The sequence below is a fragment of the Aspergillus lucknowensis genome (genome assembly GCF_044049455.1).
Source record: "Aspergillus lucknowensis strain CBS 449.75 chromosome Unknown BJX67scaffold_2, whole genome shotgun sequence".
NCBI classification, from domain to species: domain Eukaryota; kingdom Fungi; phylum Ascomycota; class Eurotiomycetes; order Eurotiales; family Aspergillaceae; genus Aspergillus; species Aspergillus lucknowensis.
Window position 1 is genome coordinate 484,342 of NW_027263546.1, and position 20,400 is coordinate 504,741.

The window sequence follows — 20,400 nt, forward strand, 5'->3', positions numbered from 1 at the left end:
TTCGGCAATACCGAGTAGTCAGGTGACCGTTGCTCGGGACAACGGAGCTAATCTCTTCCTGCTGGTTTACGGTCACGTGCTGAATAGCCACCTCTGCTGTCGAAATGGGAAGGCGCGATCAGCAAAAGTGGCCTGTGCGTGATTTCAAACGCATGTGATCGACGCCTGAGATTTCGGCAGAAGAAGAGCTTGTGCAAAACAGGTCTGGGTTTCGGGCTCTGGTGACTCCTCTCTTCAATGTACGTTTGGACTCTTTTACCGAAATATTGTTCCTGGGCCCCTGCTAAGCCCGTAGATACGTCAATGCCTCCAGCGGGGATTCCAGCGAATTCGGTATGCATGAGATCTTGACGATACAACTGGGGCAGCGGGCGAACTATTTGGCCACCCATTTTTGGAACCTCCAGGTCAGTCTCCGTATTTCGAGTAGTAGAGCCCTGTCGTACATTACGGGTAGCTAATTTCTGCCCCTAGGAGTCTTATTTTACATACAATGGAGAAGAGGAGTCTCCGGTAGACCATGATGTTCACTTTCGGCCTGGAGTTGGGGCAGATGGCGGTGAAACATACACTCCTAGGACGTTGATATATGACCTGAAAGGCGCTTTCGGTACTCTTCGTAAAAGTAATGCCCTCTACGAGTTGGCGGAAGACTTAGCTCCTGGGCAGGGCCTTTGGTGAGCGTCCTCGTATATTTCCCTTGACAGGGCCTGTGATTCTAATATGCTATTAGGGATGGCAAAGAAATTCTACAGAAACTTGACCCTATTCCGCAGAGCGAGTATCAGAAGAGCCTCGACCAGGGAACTTCAGTGCCCCAACTCTCTTCAGAAACGGTTCGGTTTTGGTCTGACTATAACCGAGTGTTTTACCACCCGCGTTCGATTATCCAGCTGAACGACTATGAACTCAATTCTAACATCATGCCTTTTGAAGACTGGAGTCTCGGCGAAGAGCTTTTCAACGACCTCGACAAGGAGCATGATTTGCTTGATCGGGATGTTCGACCGTTTGCTGAAGAGTGTGATCAGATGCGTGCCTTGCAAATTTTCACTGGGTCTGATGATGCTTGGGGTGGGTTTGCTGCTAAATACGTGGATAGACTTGTTGATGAGTATGGGAAAAAGGCTGTTTTGGTATGGGCTATAGAAGATGGTAAAAAGGCCCACCAAGTAAGTTATCTCATTTTAAGCACTCTAGAAGTCAGCTAAGTATATTCGCAGACAATTAAACTCAAACACGAAATCAACAAAGCACGGTCCATGTATGCTATTTCCCCTCAAGCAACAATGTACGCGCCGATTATGGACCCGCCAACTCGGCTTCCAGCTACCATACACCTCCACAGCCGTTCAGAATGGTACAATTCGGCCTTAATTAGTACTGCTATGGAAACTGTGACCCTTCCGACTCGTCTCCGCCCATACCAACATTTCGAATCCCTTCTAGCTGGGGATGACAGCATACGTCGTATATTTGAGCTACAGGCGTCAATATCCCTTCCGGAAGGGACCGACAACGGTCAGGACTCGAAGTTTGAATGGCCTAGCAGGGTGGAATCCTCGGAGCCAGGGTCTTCAATGGCCAAATCAGAGTTTGATCTGGATTTTACATACGATAAAGCAGACAGAGAGGGTTCTCGCATTTTCAATCAGCTCCAAGTCTTGCGCGGGGACTGGCCGGATGATGAAGCCGAAGCACCGCCAGGAGAGGACTTGGGGATGATAAGGAAGATGCGGCTGTACAGTTCAGATCCAATGTTTCATCGGTAAGGGATACAGTTTTGCTTTCACATTTTCCAATTGCTAATCCACGTCATCTTCCGATGCAGGGTACATACACCACTATCCTACCCAATCCTCGATAGTTTTCCCAACGACATGCTCTCAGTCCCCACACCCGGGCAGAAGGTTAACGTCATTGCTGCGCTCACTGCGTCCACACGAACCGCCCAAAGGGTGAAGAGTTTGGAGGCTGTGGCGGGACGGGTAGTTGGGGTAGATGAGCGGGAGAACCTGGTCAACGGACTGGGAGAAATTCGGGAGTCGTACGAAGCGGGCTGGGCCAGCGATTCCGACTTTGACGATGAATAGGTGTCTATGTAGTCTATGAAGCAACGAACACAAATCTGTAGGGCTGTGTCAAACAGTGCAAACACACTGTTCTAGGCCCAACGTGTCCTCTCTGAAGAAACAGCCGCATTTATTCAGCATTGCACCCATTTATGACTGTGAAAGACTTCCTGCCAGGTGGCCAGTTATCCTCTGTATGGTTCTGTCCTGAATGGCTCTCTTTTCCATTTAATATCCTGTTTATTACTCTTCTCTTTATGTCTCTACCTTAATTCACTCTCTTGGCCACCTTCACTTGAACCCGCAGCTAATTGGTCGACTTGACTCTCCGTGCCTTCAAGACCCTTTTACAATCTGGGAAACTTAGAATCCCCGTTAACCGTTTTGTTTGGTTTCCTTTTGTATCGACTGCCTTAAAGGTCTGTGAGCTGCTCCCCATCCTGCAACACTCTGCTTACCGCTTCTGACATGCTGCAGCAGGCGGCACAATAGACAATGGCTCCCGGTGGCCGACGAAGAACAATATCACTCGTCTCCTCTCCGATCCTCTCCTTCGTCCTCTTACCGTTCCTCCTATTTTTTTTAAGCTTTCCAGCTCCCACTGCTGCCGCGGGTTCAGCAGTTCTTGGGATCGATGTCGGCACGGAATACCTGAAAGCAGCGCTGGTGAAACCGGGAATCCCACTCGAGATTGTGCTCACGAAAGATTCGAAACGCAAAGAGTCCGCCGCTGTTGCTTTCAAACCTACACGGCAAAGCGATGCGCTATTTCCCGAGCGATTCTACGGCGGTGATGCACTTGCTCTGTCTGCACGGTATCCGGACGATGTCTACGTGAATCTGAAGTGGCTACTGGGCCTCCCTTTTAATGATGGGAAGGGCGAGCTGATTGAGGCGTATCATGAACGGTATCCGGCGTTGAGGTTGGAAAGCGCTCCTGGTGAGCGGGGCACTGTCGGGCTTCGAAGCAACAGACTTGGAGAGGAGGAAAAGAAAGATGCTTTCCTCATCGAAGAGCTTTTGGCTATGCAACTCAAGCAAATAAAAGCCAACGCTGATACCCTCGCTGGCAAGGGCTCCGACGTGAGAGATGTAGTAGTCACCTATCCGTCATTCTACACCGCCGATGAAAAGAGAAGTCTTCATTTGGCGGTGGAATTGGCAGGCTTGAACGTTGATGCATTCATCAGCGATGGCCTAGCCGTTGGCCTTAACTATGCGATGACCCGAACATTCCCTAGTGTTTCCGATGGACAGAAACCTGAGTATCATGTTGTATATGACATGGGCGCGGGATCCACAACTGCCACCGTGCTGCGCTTCCAAAGCCGCTCGGTTAAAGACGTTGGGAAATTCAATAAGACTATCCAGGAGGTCCAGGTTCTGGGATCGAGTTGGGACAAAACCCTTGGTGGTGACTCCCTGAACGACCTTCTCGTCGGAGACATGGCCGCTCAGTTAGTTGAAGAAAAGAAGCTGAAGGATCGTGTTACGCTCACGGATGTGCGCGGGCATGGAAAGACCATGGCAAGACTCTGGAAGGATGCCGAAAAGGCCCGCCAGGTTCTCAGTGCCAATACTGAAACCAGCGCTTCATTTGAGAGCCTGTTTGAGGAAGACGTTAACTTTAAGTATCGTTTGTCTCGCTCCAAATTTGAAGAGCTCGCAGCTCAACATATTGCGCGGGTCGGAAAGCCGCTCGAACAAGCATTGGAGGTTGCTGGCTTACAGCTGAATGATATCGATTCCGTGATTTTACACGGTGGAGCAATCCGTACTCCGTTCGTTCAGAAGGAACTTGAAAAAGTTTGCGGGGGTTCAGAGAAGCTCCGAACTAACGTCAACGCCGATGAGGCAGCTGTCTTTGGCGCCGCCTTCAAGGGAGCTGGCCTTAGCCCGAGTTTCCGTGTAAAGGAAATTCGCGCTGGTGATGCGTCTGGGTACCCTATCGTCCTTAAGTGGCCTTCGGAATCTAAAGAAAGGCAGCAAAAGCTGTTCATTCCTACTTCACAGGTCGGCCCGGAGAAGCAGGTCACGGTGAAAAACCTGGAAGACTTTGAGTTCAGCTTCTACCAAGAAGTACCGACTGCTGAGGATATGGTTGAGTTGCCCGTCCTCGGGGTGAAGACATTGAACCTCACTGCATCTGTCAACCAGCTGAAGGAAAACTTCGGCTGCTCGGCCGCCAACATCACGACCAAGTTTTCTGTCCGGCTCAATCCTCGTGATGGCCTCCCTGAAGTTTCGGGTGGCTCTGTGAGCTGTGAAGTTGAACCGTCGATGCTAGGGAGCGTTGTTGAGGATGTCAAAGGGTTTTTTGGCTTGGGCTCCAAGAAGGATGGACAGGTACCTCTCGGGGAGGACGGGGAGCCCATTGAGCCTGTGACACTGGAACCCGAGGAGCCTCAAGCGTCAACTGCAACCTCCGCTGATGAGGCTACTTCTACAGAGTCTGCGAAAGAGAGCAAGAAAGTTCCATCTCAGCCTCGACTGGAGACTATTCCCATCAGTCTCACATCGTCCCCGCTTGGGATCCCGAATCCATCTCCAGCCGAGCTTGCTCGCATTCAGGGTCGCCTCGCCGCCTTTGACGCCTCGGATCGTGATCGCCTTCTTCGCGAAGAGGCTCTGAATGAGTTAGAATCCTTCATTTATAGGAGTCGCGATCTTACGGAAGACGAAGCGTTTGTAAAGGTGCTGACACCGGAGCAATTAGCAACCCTTACCGAGGGGGTTTCCAGTACTAGCGACTGGATCTACGAGGACGGCGCAGACGCCAAAACCTCCGAACTGAAGGAGAAGCTGGAGTCCCTCAAGGACATCGTCGAACCTGCGCTGAAACGGAAGCAAGAAGCTGAAGCCCGCCCCGCCCGCGTGCAGTTATTGCAGGACACTCTCAAAAGCGCCCAAATGGTCATCAACCTCATGGAGCAACAGCTCCAGCAGGACGAGGAACTCTACTCTTCCAGCCTCGCCGCATCTACCAGTGAGACGGAACAGCCAGAAACGGCATCACCAGCATCCCCTTCAGAGTCCGCGGATGGCGATGATCTCGACAGCGACGCATATGCCACTGCGACGTCGGAAACCTCATCAACCACCACAACCGCCGAACCCGCTCCCCTGAAATACACCGTCTTCAAACCATCTGATCTAACGAGCTTCTCCGAGGCGTACGAATCCGCCAGCTCATGGCTCCAAGACCGCCTCGCACTCCAGGAGAAATTGGCCGAGACAGATGAGCCATCTTTCACCGTCGCTGAAATTGATACTCATCTCAAGCGCCTCGAGCGCATCTCCAACCGTATCTACGAGAAGATGGGTGCAGCCGCAAGGAGACAGGCTAGTGAAAAGGCTAAGAAGAACAGCAAGAAGGATAAAGATGACGCGGAGAAGACGAAGGAAAAGGAGGAACCCGTTAAGGAGACGGAGACGAAGGAGGAGACAAAGGAGGAAGAGAAGCCGACATACAATAAGAAGGATGAGCTGTAACCATCCCCTTGATACAATTTATATATGTCTTTGTTTTGTTGTGGATAGGCGTAAAGGGAATAAAGCAGAGCCGAGAAGCGAGGAGAGAAAAGAAATGAGAAGGAAAGACGGATAGGCGTTCGGTGCCCGCCACGCTACAATACACTGCTTCATGACTCTTTAAGAGTGAGTCCCGCTGCTGTATACTACTGAAGTTTTACTAGATAGATCATTGCATCATTATGTGTTACGAAGCTTATCATTGCATTCTTCGTGGCAAGCATCTGATATCTTGCGCAGCTCTTCTCAGATACGCCAGGTCTGCATAATTATAAAGTTGGTAACAGGCAGGCCGCAACAGTCGGGGGTATTATATACACAAGCACCTGGTAAATGACATCAATAATAAAGCATAAAGAAAAGCAAGTAGAAGTGGGCGGCATCAAATATATGAGTGCTCCTTTCGCCGAGCGTTCGCAAAGCGAGGCCCAGAGGATGAAGCACCAAATCCAAGCACTGAAACCAGCCAGTGCCTGAACTGCGTGACCTCGACTCTCCCATAACATAGACGTAGCTAGTTCTATGCCCCGCTCATTTGAAATTCGACATCCATATCGACCTCCTCACGTCTCCGCAGAAAAGTTGCTTCCTCGAAATCATCGAGATCCATAGTACAAACGCCGATGGCTTTTTGTGTCTCTCCGATGAACCGACGTCGCTGATGGTTGAGTGTGGGAGAGAGGATTGTTCGGCCCTGGTTGACGGGGTTCAAGCGAAGGGGATCCTGCCAATTGTTCACTATGCCTTCGAAATCGAGATCGTCTTCGTAGGGATCGAAGTCGGAGTGTGCACGTTTCTTCGTGATTGGTGGTGTGAAAGATTGCGAGTCGATGGATTCTTGGCTACTGGGCGGGAGGGAGAAAGCGTCGTCAGGCTCGTCGGTTGTTATGATGTGGTTGAAGTTGTGATGGGTGGATGTGGATGTGGTCGGATACGGAAGGGATGGAGTGTACTCCGTTGGTTTCCCCATCCCGCTAAACGGAGCGAGTTCTGAGCGTGTTGTAGATAACATGTGTGTTCGTTTGAGGGTGTTCACTTTCTCGTCTGATGCAAATGTGGTTGTCGTATATTTTTCGTCGATGGCTTTAGCGTGGTGTGTCTTGTATCCCTCCGCGACGGACTTGCGGACGCGCATCCCCACGGAGAGAAGGGAGGCTTGAACCTTTGCGGGTACGACGGGAGTTGGGGAGTGTGTAACGGCGGAATAGTGGTTGTATGATACTGAGGAGGAGTCATTGGAACTGGGATTGGGGGAAGTGGTGAAGAAAGTTGTGATGGGTGGTTGGAAGCGGCGACGTTTGGAGGAGAGGTCGGGTTTGGTTGTGCCAGTCATGGTTGATATTTCTGGGAAACAGCTCGATCCAGCGAGGAGATTGTAGGATAGAGTGTATGTAGGGAGTGGAGTGAGATGGCAAACTGAAGAGGGAGAGAGGAGATTGATAGAATAGAGGCTGGGGATTGACGCGACGCGGAAAATCGACGCTGGACGCGCCCGTGCCAAGAAAGCCCAATTTATCCTTTTTGGGACGAGAAACTGCAGGGAAACCACTTCATGCTCCTCTCTTGAAGAAATAAATGGCACTCCCTGACCTCTCCCCAATACCCACCGCATATTCAGACTGCTGCCTCTCCCTCTCCTTCCCCCTTATCACCCACCTTGCCTCCCTCCTTCCCCAAAAGCCGCACTTCACACTCTCAATCGGCTCAGGCTCAGGACTCCTCGAAGCCCTCATTACCCAGAACTTTCCCAATGTCCTCGTTGAAGGCGTCGAAGTAAACTCCTCTGTGAACACGTATATCGCAGAACAGGACATGAATGTTGTAACGGGGACATGGGACTTGTCGTATCGTGCCACACAGGCAAGAGCTTGGATGTTTGTGTACCCGCGGGAGCCGGGGCTTGTGGGGAGATATCTTGAGACACATGGGGACGGGGTTGAGACAATTCTTTGGCTAGGGCCGAGGGTCGATTGGGGTGATTACGAGGGTTGCTTCAAAAGGAGTGGGTTTGAGGATGTGAGTTTGCATGAGGGGGAGGGGATTGGTGTTGCGGAGTTTGAGATCCTCATTGTCGTGAGGAGGTCGTCTAGGTTACAATAATGAGAGGGTGTATATCTATAAATGCCGGTATAGACCTGAACAACAGAAAGTCGTCATTTATTTGTTCCCCTTCCGTCCACCACGCTTCTGCCGATCCTGATGTGCTCTCAAGACAGCTCGAGTCTCCACCAAACTCCTCTTTCCTTTCGACTTCGCCTTCCCCAGCGTCATGAGGAAGTTCTTCTTGCGTGCCTTTTCCTTGTTGGTGGTACTCTTGCCCTGCTCCTCTTTCTTCTCCTTCCGCTTGGCCGTCACGCTCTTATGCTCGGATCGGTCCGTCTTCCCTTCCTTCGCATGGGCAATGCGTTCCTCGCGCGTTGCCTTGCCCGCAGATAGAGCGGCTAGCCCTTCAATCTCCGCGGCGGTGAGGGCATCGTCTTTGTAGCGGGGTTCGGTAGTTTGACCTCGACGCTTAAAACCCGGAACCAGTGCATTGACTGCTGCTTCCTGGCGGAGTTCTTGTAGCTTAGCGAGATCCGCAGGGGTGAGGATACGGGTTGTTGCGATGCTAGGAAGCTTTGTTTCGGGCTTTGATTCTGTGGTTTCGTCCTCCCCGGCTTGTTTGGCCTTCTTCGCGGGACGGGAGCCCTCATCGTCCGAATCGCTGACATCAATCTCCACGTCGCTCTGGACATCGATCCAGCCTCCGGAGTCATCGCTATCCTCGTCGTCTTCGACGTTCCAAGCATCCCAATTATTTTCATCTTCCTCATCTTCCTCGTCATCTTCGGCGTCGGAAGGTAGGCCCTTCTCGGCTCGTTTTCGCTTGCGTTCCTCCTCCTTCCATTTCTCAAGGAGCTCCAAACCCTCAATCCCGCCAGCTTCCTGGGCACCGAATCGTTTCTCCTTCTTCTCACCGTGCTGAAGACCTATCGACGCGTCTTTACCGCGATCCCGCCTCCTGAGCATCTCGGGGTTGAGATCTCGGTACAGACTGAGTAAACCTCGGGCTGCCATGACGACACCTTTGTCCTTACTCTTGCGGTACATGACCAAATCCTGGAGCAGAGTTTCGTTCATAGCAAGGGGTTGTCGAGCACAGATTTCTCGGATCGCGTTGAGACCGGCTGTTGCTACCTCGGAGGCTGAGGCTTCGGAGACGAACTCGTTTGCTATCTTGAGGACTAGGGGCTCCAGGTCATCCGGCGGTACGAGATCGTGCGATGCTTGTGCGAGGGAGGCAAGGAACGAAGTAACGGAGGGCTGCCGAGGCGTAAGGTATTTCTGGAAGTAGGAATAGAGGTGCAGGATATGGAGCTTATGCAATCCGACGAGACGAGTCACAAGCTGCAACACCATGAGCTTCTGCTCCAGGTTAAGCTTCGACTTTGGACTCTGAAGGTGTTTCGAAAAGAGAGATTCAGCAAATCCTTGCGGGTCGTGAAGGAGATGGAGGGCAGAGAAATTCAGAGGGTGAGGTTGGTTCTTCTTGCGCTCTCGTCTTTGCACAGTCGCCTTCGCCTTTTCAATAGCACGCGCCTTCTTCTTGGTCTTTTTGTTGATCCCGACTTGGTGCTTTACTCGACCAATATCGATGGTCTCTTCGTCGCTGCTCTCTTCTTCCATCTCCTCTCGTTCCTTGTCTCCACCGAGGAAGAAGCGGACTCCACCAACAATGACCTTCTCGTTTTCCGCAAGGGAAGCCTCTTTCATGACTTCAACGGCTTTGGCATCCGCCCAAATCTGTCGTTTCCAGAGTTCACGTGTGAGCTTGATAGCCCATAGTCCCTTAGACGAGGTCCGATCAGAGGTCACCAGGTTGAACAAAACAGTCTGCATTGTCCGATTAAGCTTATGATTTGTTGTCTTCGCATTAGAAGATCGCAGGTCCATCAATATCTTCTGAAAGATCAATGCCCGTAGGGTCTTGCTCGGCGTCGAAATGAGAATAGGAAACAAAGTTTGTAGTAATCTACGTACGATCCCGTTAGCAGTGGCCCCACAAAAATATCAGGGCTCGTTCAGATATCAAGATCTCACGTTGCAGAATCCAACAATTCCTTCTTCCGTAGAAGCACCAAACTCCCCACGATTTTCTCCCGTAACTCCGGCTCCAGCAGCAGATGGTGCTGCGTCAACATATCTATAAGCTGATGGCCAAAATCTTTCGTAATATCGGGGTAGCAATCGGCTACGTGTGCAATAAAGTCGAGCAATTCACGGAGGGAAATAATTCCTGTATCCGTGGCTGACGAGGGCGCCGCCATGAAAATTTCCCGGTGGCTCTCATATTGGTAATGCTGCGCTCGGAAATCCTCAACGTAGGATCTGAATAATTACAGGGTCAGTGTTCAATAGCCGAGCCAAAATCTAAAGACTGCATAGTCTCGCGCAGCTACGTACTTCGGATCTCTTCGAATTTTGTGCTGGAGATTGGGCCTGGACCAGGTAGGTGGTTGGTTAGCGACGAAAATCTCTGGGGACTGTTGGGCGGTTGCGATGGGAGGAACGGGGCGTACGTACAGGTCGGCTTCGACCTTTTCCAGGGCTCCCAACTTCCTTTTTACCATATTTTGGGAGTTAAAAGGGTATGCGCCCTCTTGGATATTGAGGAGTGGAGGGAAAGTGGGTGTGGAGGCGGAGAGAAACTTTTTCGGTCTCCGGGCCGCATATCGATAAGACGGCGATGGTTCGCGAGGTCTCCCAAATTGACTTGCTCTGAAACGAATTCGAGACATTATATTTGTTATATTTCTGATTTCACTTGTCCTGACTGCTCCTGCCAATGAAGGCAATGCAGCTATTTACTCGAAACTACTCCGTCGAGCGGACGGAAGAAATTCCGCTGCTGTCACAAAAAATGGAATAGATTTTTCATTTAGAATTGACTAGGGTCTTCATGATCGCATCCGAACTACTGAAGAAGAAAGCCGTCCGATTCACTCATATTTTGGAGCTTGCTCCCTTCTGCGACTGTCTGCAGGTATATACAGTCGTGCAGAAGAATGCAAATCGACTGAGTCCCAGAAACTCCCCGTCCACTCCAGTATACATGAAACAGGACCATAAACGGAGAATACACCCAACAAAACCATTTATCGGTTGCTCTTAGCCACACGCTCAAGCTCGTCCTTCTTCTTGATAGCGTAGGAGTTGGAGGAGCCCTTGGCGGCATTGATGAGCTCTTCAGCAAGGCACTCAGCAATGCTCTTGATGTTGCGGAAAGAGGCCTCACGGGCACCGATGGTCAGGAGGGCAATGGCCTGGTTGACACGGCGGAGAGGAGAGACATCGACGGCCTGGCGACGGACAGTACCAGCGGAACCAATACGGGTGCTGTCTTCACGGGGACCACAGTTGACAATGGCGTCGACGGCGACCTGGAGGGGGTTCTGGTCGGTCATGATGTGGATCTGGTGAAGCATAGTCAGTATTTGGCAGTTGCTCCCCTGCTCAACCCATTCGCCATAGCAGGTGTACGTACGATCTCAAAAGAGTGCGCAACGATGCGGACTGCCATGAGCTTCTTTCCGTTGTTGCGGCCGTTCATCATGATGGAGTTGGTGAGACGCTCAACGATGGGGCACTGAGACTTGCGGAAGCGCTTGGCGGCATAGCGGCCAGCAGTGTGAGGGAGGTAGACAGGGGAACGGATCTGAATGTAGTCGCTATTGCGAGCTGCAAGTCAGCACGGTTTCATCTTCGATATTGTTGTTGTCCTCCTATGCCCAAAGCCCGCCGCGCTCAGATACTCTCCCCTGTAAAACCGTTCCTCCCATCCCCCGGAACAACCGAACGCCATTCACCGCAATTCAACCACCGGATATGTTCTTCGATCGCCAAAAAACAGGGGGGCACCTACGTCAAGGAGATGTCTCTGATCTCAACATCCTCATAGCTCCACTTGTTGAAGAGCTTGATGGTGCCCTGCTCGGCGAGAGCATCCTTGGGCAGGGTGTTCAAAGCCCCAGCGGGGATCTCGACCTCGACTTCTCCGTGTTCAGACATTCTGGACCGTATGCACCTGTTGTCGAGGGACGGGTTCGTTGGGTGTCGGTCGGTGTCGCGGTTTGAACCTTCGAGATACCGGTCGCTCGGCTGAAATGTTTCCTGGGATTTGAGGTGCGCTTCGCTTAGCACTGTGGGTGGGTTAGGGCAGGCGGTAGGGCGAATCATTGAATCGAGGTCATGTGAGTAAACTCTCTCAATCCGTGGACCCACCTAAAGACTTAGTCCTCCTTTGGTTAGTTGATCCCGTGACATATTACAATGTTCCCAAAGCAAGTTGCTTGCCTCTCTGTTGGCTCTTCGAGGAAAGAACATTCTTCGAATACTGAGAAAGAATGCCCATGTTTGCTTTATTGGCGCGGATTCATTGATGTTCCGATTTCTGGAACTTGGCCGTGTCTCTCGGTCGGAACTCCTTTCAATCTACGAGTTCCGGAGTGGGTGGTGAATGTATTTGTTGGCAAATGGGACAATCCATTTCTGCCTCTTCTGAGAGCAATTGGTGGCCTTTCTCGTTTTGCTCGGTCTTGCTCACAAAGTATTTCACGGTGACGTAGCTTGGGATAGCCTCCTGTTTTGTCGGGCGCAATGCAGGCCATTATTGGAGAACGTCTTTACTTGAGATCCTAAGGAATACAAAAAATTTCTTGTCCCAGCTCCAGTCGCGGCCCTGAAGGAAAGAATCACTCACCCTTGAAGTGGTGAGGCCTTCCACGATGACACAGAACAGCCTCCCAATCATCAAGACTTAATGGTCTTAAACATGTCTCGGAGATGTGGCGGTGTTTTTTCCGAGACCTCCTGTAATTGGCCCGTGCGCTCATTCCTTCTGTGCAAGCTGAGCCACTCCGGCAGGTGACGCTGTGGCTTTTGGCGCGGAGAAGTGTCAACTCGTGTGAACCATCCCCAAACGAACTTCTTTCTCCGATTCGCAAGGACTACTCAAACTTGGGAAGCAGGCTCGTCTTAAGCACGGCAAGCTAGTTCCTCAACGGGCTGCGATGAGGGTACCGCATTCCCGCAAGTACACTCACTAGAATTGCAACCCCTCGTTTGGGCACCTCGCCAACATGGCGGAGGAGCACCCAGAGCTTCAGACCGCTCTGCGGGATTTGGATAGGGAATTTGAGGTATGGTCCATGCCCGCCTAGTAGGCTTGGAAGTTGTATTTCCCTGGATCGCAGGCTAACGCGCTTGTTTTAGGATGGCGATATTACAGAGAAAGGGTAAGCCCGGATACGTTTGAGCAACACGTGCGAGTTGATATGCCAACGAAATCTCTGGGCTAACCGGCGCAAAGTTATCAGAAACGGCGCACCCTTCTCTTGTCACAGTACCTTGGCTCCGAGGCTCTGGGTTTCGCAAACAACCCGGCTGGTGCTTCCCAATCGATGACCAACTCAGGACGGACCCCGCCAGCCGTTCTTAGTATTCGACCACCGACTGCCGACTCTGCAACCGGCCCCTCCCACACCTTTACTGGCGGACACGACGGCGCATACAATAACGTACATTCCGGAGATGAGCGGACGGTGAGCGGTGATGGACTGTCGCCGTTTGACGGGGATGGCGCGGCGGTGTCTCACCACGGCCGCAAAGCCTCAGCCTCCTCATACGATTCTCTTTTCCTTCCGAAACCCGCGCCCGGACCTCTAGGACAAGAAGACTCGAGGACGGCGACTCTAATGAGCCAAAACTATGCTTTCAGCCCCGCTGGTCCCCATTATGACTTTGACGAACCGAATATGGGCTATGACATGGCCCCGCCTGGAGTTTCGCGGCAGTCGACAATGCTAGAGTCTCAGCAAGGATATTTTTCTGACTTTGCAGGACAACAACAGGAGGATTATAGGGACAGTTACGGCGGCGGGTTCCATCGCTATTCACAATCGGATGCCTTCTCGCCAACTGCCAACATGGCACCGCCACTAATTCCTGCCTCTGAGCTTACGCATGGGCCGGCAGTCGAGCACTTACTCCCGCTCGAACCACGCGATATTCCATTCGCGGTGCACGACCCTCATGATAAAAACACCCCAATGTCAAATTTTGACAACATCCCCACTGTTCTTAGACACCGCGGGCGAACTTGTGGAAAGCAGGCGGCATACTGGGTTTTGGACCAAAAGGGCAAGGAGATTGCGTCAATAACCTGGGAAAAACTTGCAAGTCGGGCGGAGAAGGTCGCCCAGGTCATCCGTGATAAGAGCAATCTTTATCGGGGAGATCGGGTGGCTCTGATATACCGAGATTCCGAGGTCATCGAGTTTGCTGTGGCCCTTATGGGGTGTTTCATTGCTGGAGTTGTCGCTGTTCCCATCAACAGTCTTGAAGACTATCAAAGTCTAAACCTTGTTCTCACTTCGACGCAAGCGCATCTTGCGCTAACAACAGAAAACAACCTCAAGAACTTCCAGAGGGACATTACCACCCAGAAGCTTAACTGGCCGAGGGGGGTAGAATGGTGGAAAACAAATGAATTTGGAAGCTATCATCCCAAAAAGAAGGATGACATACCAGCGCTTGTCGTTCCAGACTTAGCTTTTATCGAGTTTTCGCGCGCTCCAACAGGAGATCTACGTGGTGTCGTCATGAGCCACCGGACCATTATGCATCAGATGGCGTGTCTGAGTGCGATGTTCGCAACCGTGCCGTCGTCCGCGAGACATCCTTCTCGCGCGGAGACAATTGTCAGTTATCTGGATCCTAGGCAGGGTATTGGTATGATTCTGGGCGTCCTGCTTACGGTGTATGGGGGCCACACAACCGTGTGGCTCGAAGACCGGGCGGTGGAAACCCCGGGTCTCTACGCACACCTGATCACAAAATACCGAGCAACCATTATGGCTGCGGATTACCCCGGGCTGAAGATAACCGCTTACAACTACCAACAAGACCCTATGGCCACCCGACACTTTAAGAAGAGCACTGAACCTAATTTTGCTAACCTCAAACTTTGTCTTATCGATACTCTCACCGTTGACTCTGAATTCCACGAGATTCTTGCAGACCGGTGGCTTCGGCCGATGAGAAATCCAAGGGCCCGTCAGATTGTCGCGCCAATGCTGTGCTTGCCGGAACATGGTGGCATGGTGATAAGCGTACGGGATTGGCTTGGAGGTGAAGAGCGGATGGGCTGCCCTTTGACGCACGAGATGGACCCTCCTCAAAATCAGGATACCAAGGTTGAAGAGAAGCAAACCGACAAGTCCGAGAATAGCGGGTTCGGGAGTAGTTTACTCGGCGGCGGGTCGTCCGCCCCAGCTTCTCAGGAACAGGGAGCGGACGGGCTCGGGGAAGTGCTACTCGATAAAGAAGCCTTGAAGAACAACGAGGTTGTCGTGTTGGCGATGGGTGACGACGCCAGAAAGTTCGCGGGGACTATGTCCAATGCTGTCCGTGTGGGAGCCTTTGGCTACCCCCTACCTGACGCCACATTGGCAATCGTCGACCCTGAAACCAATTTGCTTTGTACGACGAACGTCGTCGGCGAAATCTGGGTCGATTCCCCGTCTCTGTCTGGTGGTTTCTGGGCTTTACCGAAACACACAGAAGCCATCTTCCACGCACGACCTTACAAATTTGAGGAAGGTAATCCAACACCCATTCTGGTGGAGCCAGAATTCCTCAGAACCGGCTTGCTAGGTTGCGTAATCGAAGGCAAGATCTTTGTGCTTGGTTTATATGAAGATCGAATCCGACAAAAGGTCGAGTGGGTGGAACATGGACAGGAGGTCACGGAACACCGCTACTTCTTCGTCCAGCATCTTGTCGTCAGCATTTTGAAGAATATTCCCAAGATACATGACTGTACGGCTTTTGACGTGTTTGTCAATGAAGAACATCTTCCAATTGTCGTCCTCGAGTCATATGCAGCTTCAACGGCACCAACAACGTCTGGCGGCCCTCCGCGGCAGCTGGACTCAGCACTCCTTGAATCTCTTGCAGAAAGGTGCATGGAGGTTCTTTACCAAGAGCATCATCTGAGAGTGTTTTGCGTCATGCTAACGGCTCCGAACACCCTTCCCCGCGTGATCAAAAACGGGAGGCAAGAGATTGGGAACATGCTTTGCCGGAAGGATTTTGACGCCGGGACTTTGCCTTGTGTTCACGTCAAATTTGGCGTTGGACGATCAGTCATGAACCTACCTGTCGGTGTTGATCCAGTTGGCGGTATTTGGTCGCCTCTGGCTCTCGAGGCCAGACAAAACATGCTCGAACATCTGGAGAAGCAGTACTCGGGAGTTGACTACCGTGACGTGGTTATGGATGATCGGACGTCGACACCGCTTAACAATTTCTCCACTATTGTCGACCTGTTGCACTGGCGTGTATCTCGACAGGCGGAGGAATTAGCCTACTGTTCAATCGATGCCCGCGGCAAGGAAGGAAAGGGGATTACTTGGAAGAAGTTCGACCTAAAAGTTGCTGCTGCAGCGACATACCTGAAGAACAAGGTCAAACTTCGTCCAGGCGACCATGTGATTCTGATGTATACACATTCGGAAGAATATGTTTACGCGGTTCATGCCTGCTTCTGCCTGGGTGTGATTGCCATCCCCATTGCTCCTATTGACCAAAACCGTCTATCGGAGGATGCTCCTGCATTCCTCCATGTCATCAGCGACTTTCATGTCAAGGCTATCATTGTCAACAGCGATGTTGACCATGTTATGCGGCAGAAACTCGTTTCTCAGCACATCAAACAATCTGCGCAGGTCCTCCGTATCGGTGTCCCGGCCATATATAACACCAATAAAGCCTCGAAACAATCTCACAGTTGTAAAGAGCTTGGCTTCACTGTGAAGGAGACATGGCTCAAGGCGAACCAGCCGGCTATGGTATGGACATACTGGACGCCGGATCAACGCAGGATCTCCGTTTCAATTGGCCACGATACTATCATGGGAATGTGCAAGGTGCAGAAAGAGACGTGCCAGATGACTAGCTCACGGCCAGTGCTGGGCAGCGTCCGGAGTACTCTGGGTCTAGGGTTCCTCCATACCTGTCTTATGGGTGTATATGTTGGTGAGTATATCCTAAAATCAGGCTAACGCAGTGTTGACTTGCTTAGGGGCACCGACATACCTGGTTTCGCCTGTGGATTTCGCCCAAAACCCTTTGACGCTCTTCCTCGCCCTATCTCGGTATAAGATCAAAGACACGTATGCTACCAGCCAAATGCTGGACTATGCCATCAGTTCCATGCCTGGGAAGGGCTTCCAGCTCCAAGAACTGAAAAACTTGATGATATCCGCGGATGGCCGGCCACGTGTTGATATTTGTACGTCACCCAAGAGCAATTACCAGTGACTATGTCTAACTATCGCAGACCAAAAGGTGCGGCTTCACTTCGCAGGGGCTAATTTGGACCGGACGGCTATCAATATAGTTTACTCTCACGCCTTAAACCCGATGGTTGTTACCAGGTCGTATATGTGTATTGATCCTGTCGAAGTGTGGCTGGATCTCCGCGCTCTACGCCGCGGTCTTATCGTTCCGGTGGACCCTGACTCAGACCCGACGGCGCTCGGTCTACAGGACTCGGGTATGGTGCCGGTGAACACGCAGATCGCAATCGTTAACCCGGAAACGTGCACTCTCTCTCAGGTGGGTGAATACGGAGAGATTTGGATACAGTCGGACGCGTGTGCCAAGTCATTCTACGGCTCTAAGCAAGAGTTTGATCTGGAGCGTTTCAACGGCCGAATTGTGGACGGTGATCCTAACGTCGCATTTGTACGGACTGGCGATCTGGGCTTCCTTCACACGGTGACCAGACCAATCGGCCCGGGGGGGCAACCAGTTGAGATGCAAGTGCTTTTCGTACTTGGGGGGATTGGAGAGACTTTCGAAGTCAATGGGTTGAACCATTTCCCTATGGATATTGAAGCCTCGGTCGAGAGGTGCCACCGGAACATCGTGACTGGCGGATGGTAAGTGCGCTTCGCGTCTCGACAATTCGTCCGCTAACCTCTGCAGTGCTGTGTTCCAAGCTGGCGGGATGATCGTGGTGGTAGTTGAGGTGACGAGAAAGGCGTATTTAGCGTCTCTCGTCCCAGTCATTGTCAATGCTGTCCTTAATGGGCATCAGGTCGTGGCAGATATTGTAGCTTTCGTCTCTCACGGAGACTTCCCCCGCTCCAGGCTAGGCGAGAAACAGCGCGGTAAGGTGCTCGCGTCGTGGGTGACCAGGAAACTACGGACGATAGCCCAATTCAGCATTCGTGAGACAGAAGGCCCTGAATTTGGAGGTGGTCCTCAACAGCGCGTGAGCAAGGGTTCGAAGCCAGGGAGCCTCATGGGGCACAGCACGCGACTGTCCACCCTTGTGCCCGAGGAACCAGTTGTACCTCGCTCTCCCGCTGCGGCTCCGGTTCTAGAGGAAGAGCCAGCAGATCCGTCTTTGACCTTGGTCAACAGCTCCACTGCGGCGACCATTCCTGAGGTACCTCAGATCTCCGAGCCGAACTCTCGACCAGAGACTACCTACGGAAATAACGGGAACCCGTACCCGCCAAGCAATGATCCCCCGTCTGGCCACAGTCGCAATTTCAGTTTCGACTTCGGTGAATGGGGACACTCCACAACCACAGCTCCAGCTTCTCAGCAGACAATACCCGCCACCGCGACAGAGACCCTCCCCTACCGTGATCGGCCAGAACAGCAACAAGACTTCCACCACGGTCCCGAATTCCCGCCTCGTTCTGATTCCTACCACGCGAACCCCGAGCCAAGGGCATACGACGACAGAGGGGACTGGCCGCAGGAAGCGCTAATGTATCAGTCCGCGTTCGATGGAGGCGATGCACGCGGCCAGGAAGGTGCCCACAAAAACATGATATAATCACTGGGTAATCTCTGTACTTGGTTTCCTTTTCCTTTTGCACAGATTGCATAGCCCAATGAATTCACTCCCTTCGCTTCCAGCCCTGCTACGTGAGCCATGTTTGATTCCGAAATTGATCGCGCATTCACTCCCCATTTGCCTTGTACATACATACCCGGTGATAAACATTCGAGAACCCTACTAGAGTCAATGATTATTCTTCGAGATATTGGAGCATGCCGTAATTTGTTGAGGACCAGAGTATTATTTGAGTTTGGCATTAGTTACCTCTGAGCATCGTAGCTTTGTTACTTATATATATGTTGTAGACACCCACCTCCACAATGGGCGCACACGACTAATAGAGAAACAATCTATCCTTCGCGTCCTGCACCACCCAGCTCAAACCGTCTCGTAGATTTGCTCCCGTAATCGCGCTACAAGGTAGTATAGTCCATTTGTGGGTCTTGATCGAATCCAGTGAGAGACGCTGTTGTCGGCATGAGACATCGTATCCTGGAAAGAAGACAGGCAAAGGGTACTCACTTCTCGGACCTCATCTTCAGTCATACACCCCTGGACATCAGTTTTGTTTAAGAAAACCAGAAGACTCGCGCCCATTAAGCGCTATGCGACGGTGGTCAGCCACAGTCGACCAACCTTTTTTTTTTTTTTTTTTTTTTTTTTTTTTTTTTTTTAACGGTGTGGAGCTGCACATACCTCTTCAAGCAGAAGCCCAGCAAGCTCATCGCGACAATCGTCGACTCGCAGTCGATCCGTTGCATCGACAACCCAAACGAGCGTATCTGTCTTTTCGAAGTAATTTTTCCAGTATGAACGGAGCGTTTTCTGGCCGCCAACGTCCCCTACGGATTGTTAGCGAGGGACAGAGAACGTATCGTCCTGGAGGAACCCCACAGATGTTTAACCTGTACCTGGAGACGAAATCAGCGCTTTTCCCGGGTTGAAAAAGGAATAAGACTTGAAGTACCCGTCGAAATCTATTGTCTTTATGATAAAGCCCAGCGTTGGGCTTACTGTCGTGACATCTTCGTTCATGATCTGTTTGACGATCGTTGTCTTTCCTGCGTTGTCGAGACCGCTGGTGGTTGTCAGTGTGACTTCAATCGGCGGGGGTTTCAGAGTCGAGAAAAGCATACAGCATCAGGATTCGCATCTCCTTATCCTTTAGCCTCGCTTTTCGGAGAATTGAGAGCATCTTGACGGGGAGGATTGTCCTGCAATCTCTTCTTGGCGGTTGTTGTGGAGGGAGAGTCAGACAGTGTTGACCCATCGCGCTGGAAGATGAAACCCTTCGACGTTGGGGGCATCAATTTCCAACTCAGAGCTCAGCCCAGGCTTGGAGCTGGAATCTGAGCTTCATTGTGAATATGTTTGCTTTGCCACTTCATTCCAGCCATCTCACTTTGTTGTTTATTGGTCCTTGCCGTTGAAGTGTTGCTGGAATTCACTGATTCACTTGGTAGTATGCACACGCTAGACCTGATACAAACTTTTTTACTCTTTTCAAGAGTTATTCACTGTGTATGCTCATGCAAACTGTGCCAACCTCGCTTAGACTTTCCTATATAATTCCCGAGTTTTGGTGTTTCTCTTCTTCTATCGATCATTACTCTCTAGACATCAAGAATAGCTTTATTATCCAGACTTGATATCCCATCTCCATTCACATACTTTATCAAGGTAAGTATATCTGGATGCTTGTACAAAGGTAGTAACTAATACCGTCTCTTTCTAAATAGGGTATCCTACCTAAAAAGCTTCATGGCTGATCCAGTGGACTGTGACAATCCGGACCTCTGGCGTAGGATGAAGTCAGCCAAAGAGGTTCTGTTCAACAATGAGCAGTTTTCAAACAAGTACAGGTCTCCTCCAAGCTCGCCTACTGAGAAAGCCTTC

General features: G+C 51.3%; 8 protein-coding genes across 8 annotated transcripts; 4 read left to right on the forward strand and 4 right to left on the reverse strand.

Annotated features, from left to right (window-relative positions):
- The first annotated feature begins 159 nt into the window (after nucleotides 1-159).
- BJX67DRAFT_341067 (misato family protein) lies at nucleotides 160-2,219 on the forward strand. Its single transcript, XM_071027845.1, has 6 exons — nucleotides 160-239; nucleotides 296-407; nucleotides 475-677; nucleotides 734-1,172; nucleotides 1,224-1,768; nucleotides 1,832-2,219. Exons 2-6 carry the CDS (start codon nucleotides 336-338, stop codon nucleotides 2,091-2,093), a joined length of 1,521 nt encoding a protein of 506 aa, XP_070890917.1. The 5' UTR covers nucleotides 160-239; nucleotides 296-335; the 3' UTR covers nucleotides 2,094-2,219.
- Nucleotides 2,220-5,797, forward strand: BJX67DRAFT_341069 (Hsp70 family protein). The gene is made up of 2 exons (XM_071027846.1): nucleotides 2,220-2,491; nucleotides 2,553-5,797. Exon 2 carries the CDS (start codon nucleotides 2,568-2,570, stop codon nucleotides 5,562-5,564), a length of 2,997 nt encoding a protein of 998 aa, XP_070890918.1. The 5' UTR covers nucleotides 2,220-2,491; nucleotides 2,553-2,567; the 3' UTR covers nucleotides 5,565-5,797.
- BJX67DRAFT_341071 (uncharacterized protein) lies at nucleotides 5,791-7,142 on the reverse strand. The gene has a single exon (XM_071027847.1). It carries the CDS (start codon nucleotides 6,934-6,936, stop codon nucleotides 6,124-6,126), a length of 813 nt encoding a protein of 270 aa, XP_070890919.1. The 5' UTR covers nucleotides 6,937-7,142; the 3' UTR covers nucleotides 5,791-6,123.
- Nucleotide 7,143: 1 nt separating this feature from the next.
- Nucleotides 7,144-10,423, reverse strand: BJX67DRAFT_341073 (SDA1 family protein). Its single transcript, XM_071027848.1, has 4 exons — nucleotides 10,167-10,423; nucleotides 10,047-10,082; nucleotides 9,684-9,971; nucleotides 7,144-9,615 (listed from the first exon to the last, which is right to left on the reverse strand). Exons 1-4 carry the CDS (start codon nucleotides 10,379-10,381, stop codon nucleotides 7,761-7,763), a joined length of 2,394 nt encoding a protein of 797 aa, XP_070890920.1. The 5' UTR covers nucleotides 10,382-10,423; the 3' UTR covers nucleotides 7,144-7,760.
- Nucleotides 7,179-7,703, forward strand: BJX67DRAFT_376792 (uncharacterized protein; the record flags this gene model as incomplete). The annotated part of the gene is made up of 1 exon (XM_071031951.1): nucleotides 7,179-7,703. One exon carries the CDS (start codon nucleotides 7,179-7,181, stop codon nucleotides 7,701-7,703), a length of 525 nt encoding a protein of 174 aa, XP_070890921.1.
- A 71-nt stretch (nucleotides 10,424-10,494) lies between the features above and the next one.
- Nucleotides 10,495-11,848, reverse strand: BJX67DRAFT_341075 (40S ribosomal uS7 domain-containing protein). The gene is made up of 3 exons (XM_071027849.1): nucleotides 11,506-11,848; nucleotides 11,128-11,311; nucleotides 10,495-11,056 (listed from the first exon to the last, which is right to left on the reverse strand). The coding sequence occupies exons 1-3, from the start codon at nucleotides 11,817-11,819 to the stop codon at nucleotides 10,739-10,741; spliced, it is 816 nt and encodes a 271-aa protein (XP_070890922.1). The 5' UTR covers nucleotides 11,820-11,848; the 3' UTR covers nucleotides 10,495-10,738.
- A 650-nt stretch (nucleotides 11,849-12,498) lies between these two features.
- On the forward strand, nucleotides 12,499-18,709 carry BJX67DRAFT_94359 (putative AMP binding domain protein). The gene is made up of 6 exons (XM_071035647.1): nucleotides 12,499-12,781; nucleotides 12,855-12,877; nucleotides 12,952-16,679; nucleotides 16,726-16,935; nucleotides 16,984-17,587; nucleotides 17,634-18,709. Exons 1-6 carry the CDS (start codon nucleotides 12,722-12,724, stop codon nucleotides 18,496-18,498), a joined length of 5,490 nt encoding a protein of 1,829 aa, XP_070890923.1. The 5' UTR covers nucleotides 12,499-12,721; the 3' UTR covers nucleotides 18,499-18,709.
- Nucleotides 18,710-18,725: 16 nt separating this feature from the next.
- BJX67DRAFT_341082 (ADP-ribosylation factor-like protein 2) lies at nucleotides 18,726-19,762 on the reverse strand. The gene is made up of 6 exons (XM_071027850.1): nucleotides 19,641-19,762; nucleotides 19,472-19,582; nucleotides 19,399-19,415; nucleotides 19,201-19,346; nucleotides 19,027-19,107; nucleotides 18,726-18,970 (listed from the first exon to the last, which is right to left on the reverse strand). The coding sequence occupies exons 1-6, from the start codon at nucleotides 19,697-19,699 to the stop codon at nucleotides 18,839-18,841; spliced, it is 546 nt and encodes a 181-aa protein (XP_070890924.1). The 5' UTR covers nucleotides 19,700-19,762; the 3' UTR covers nucleotides 18,726-18,838.
- Between the last annotated feature and the right edge of the window lie 638 nt (nucleotides 19,763-20,400).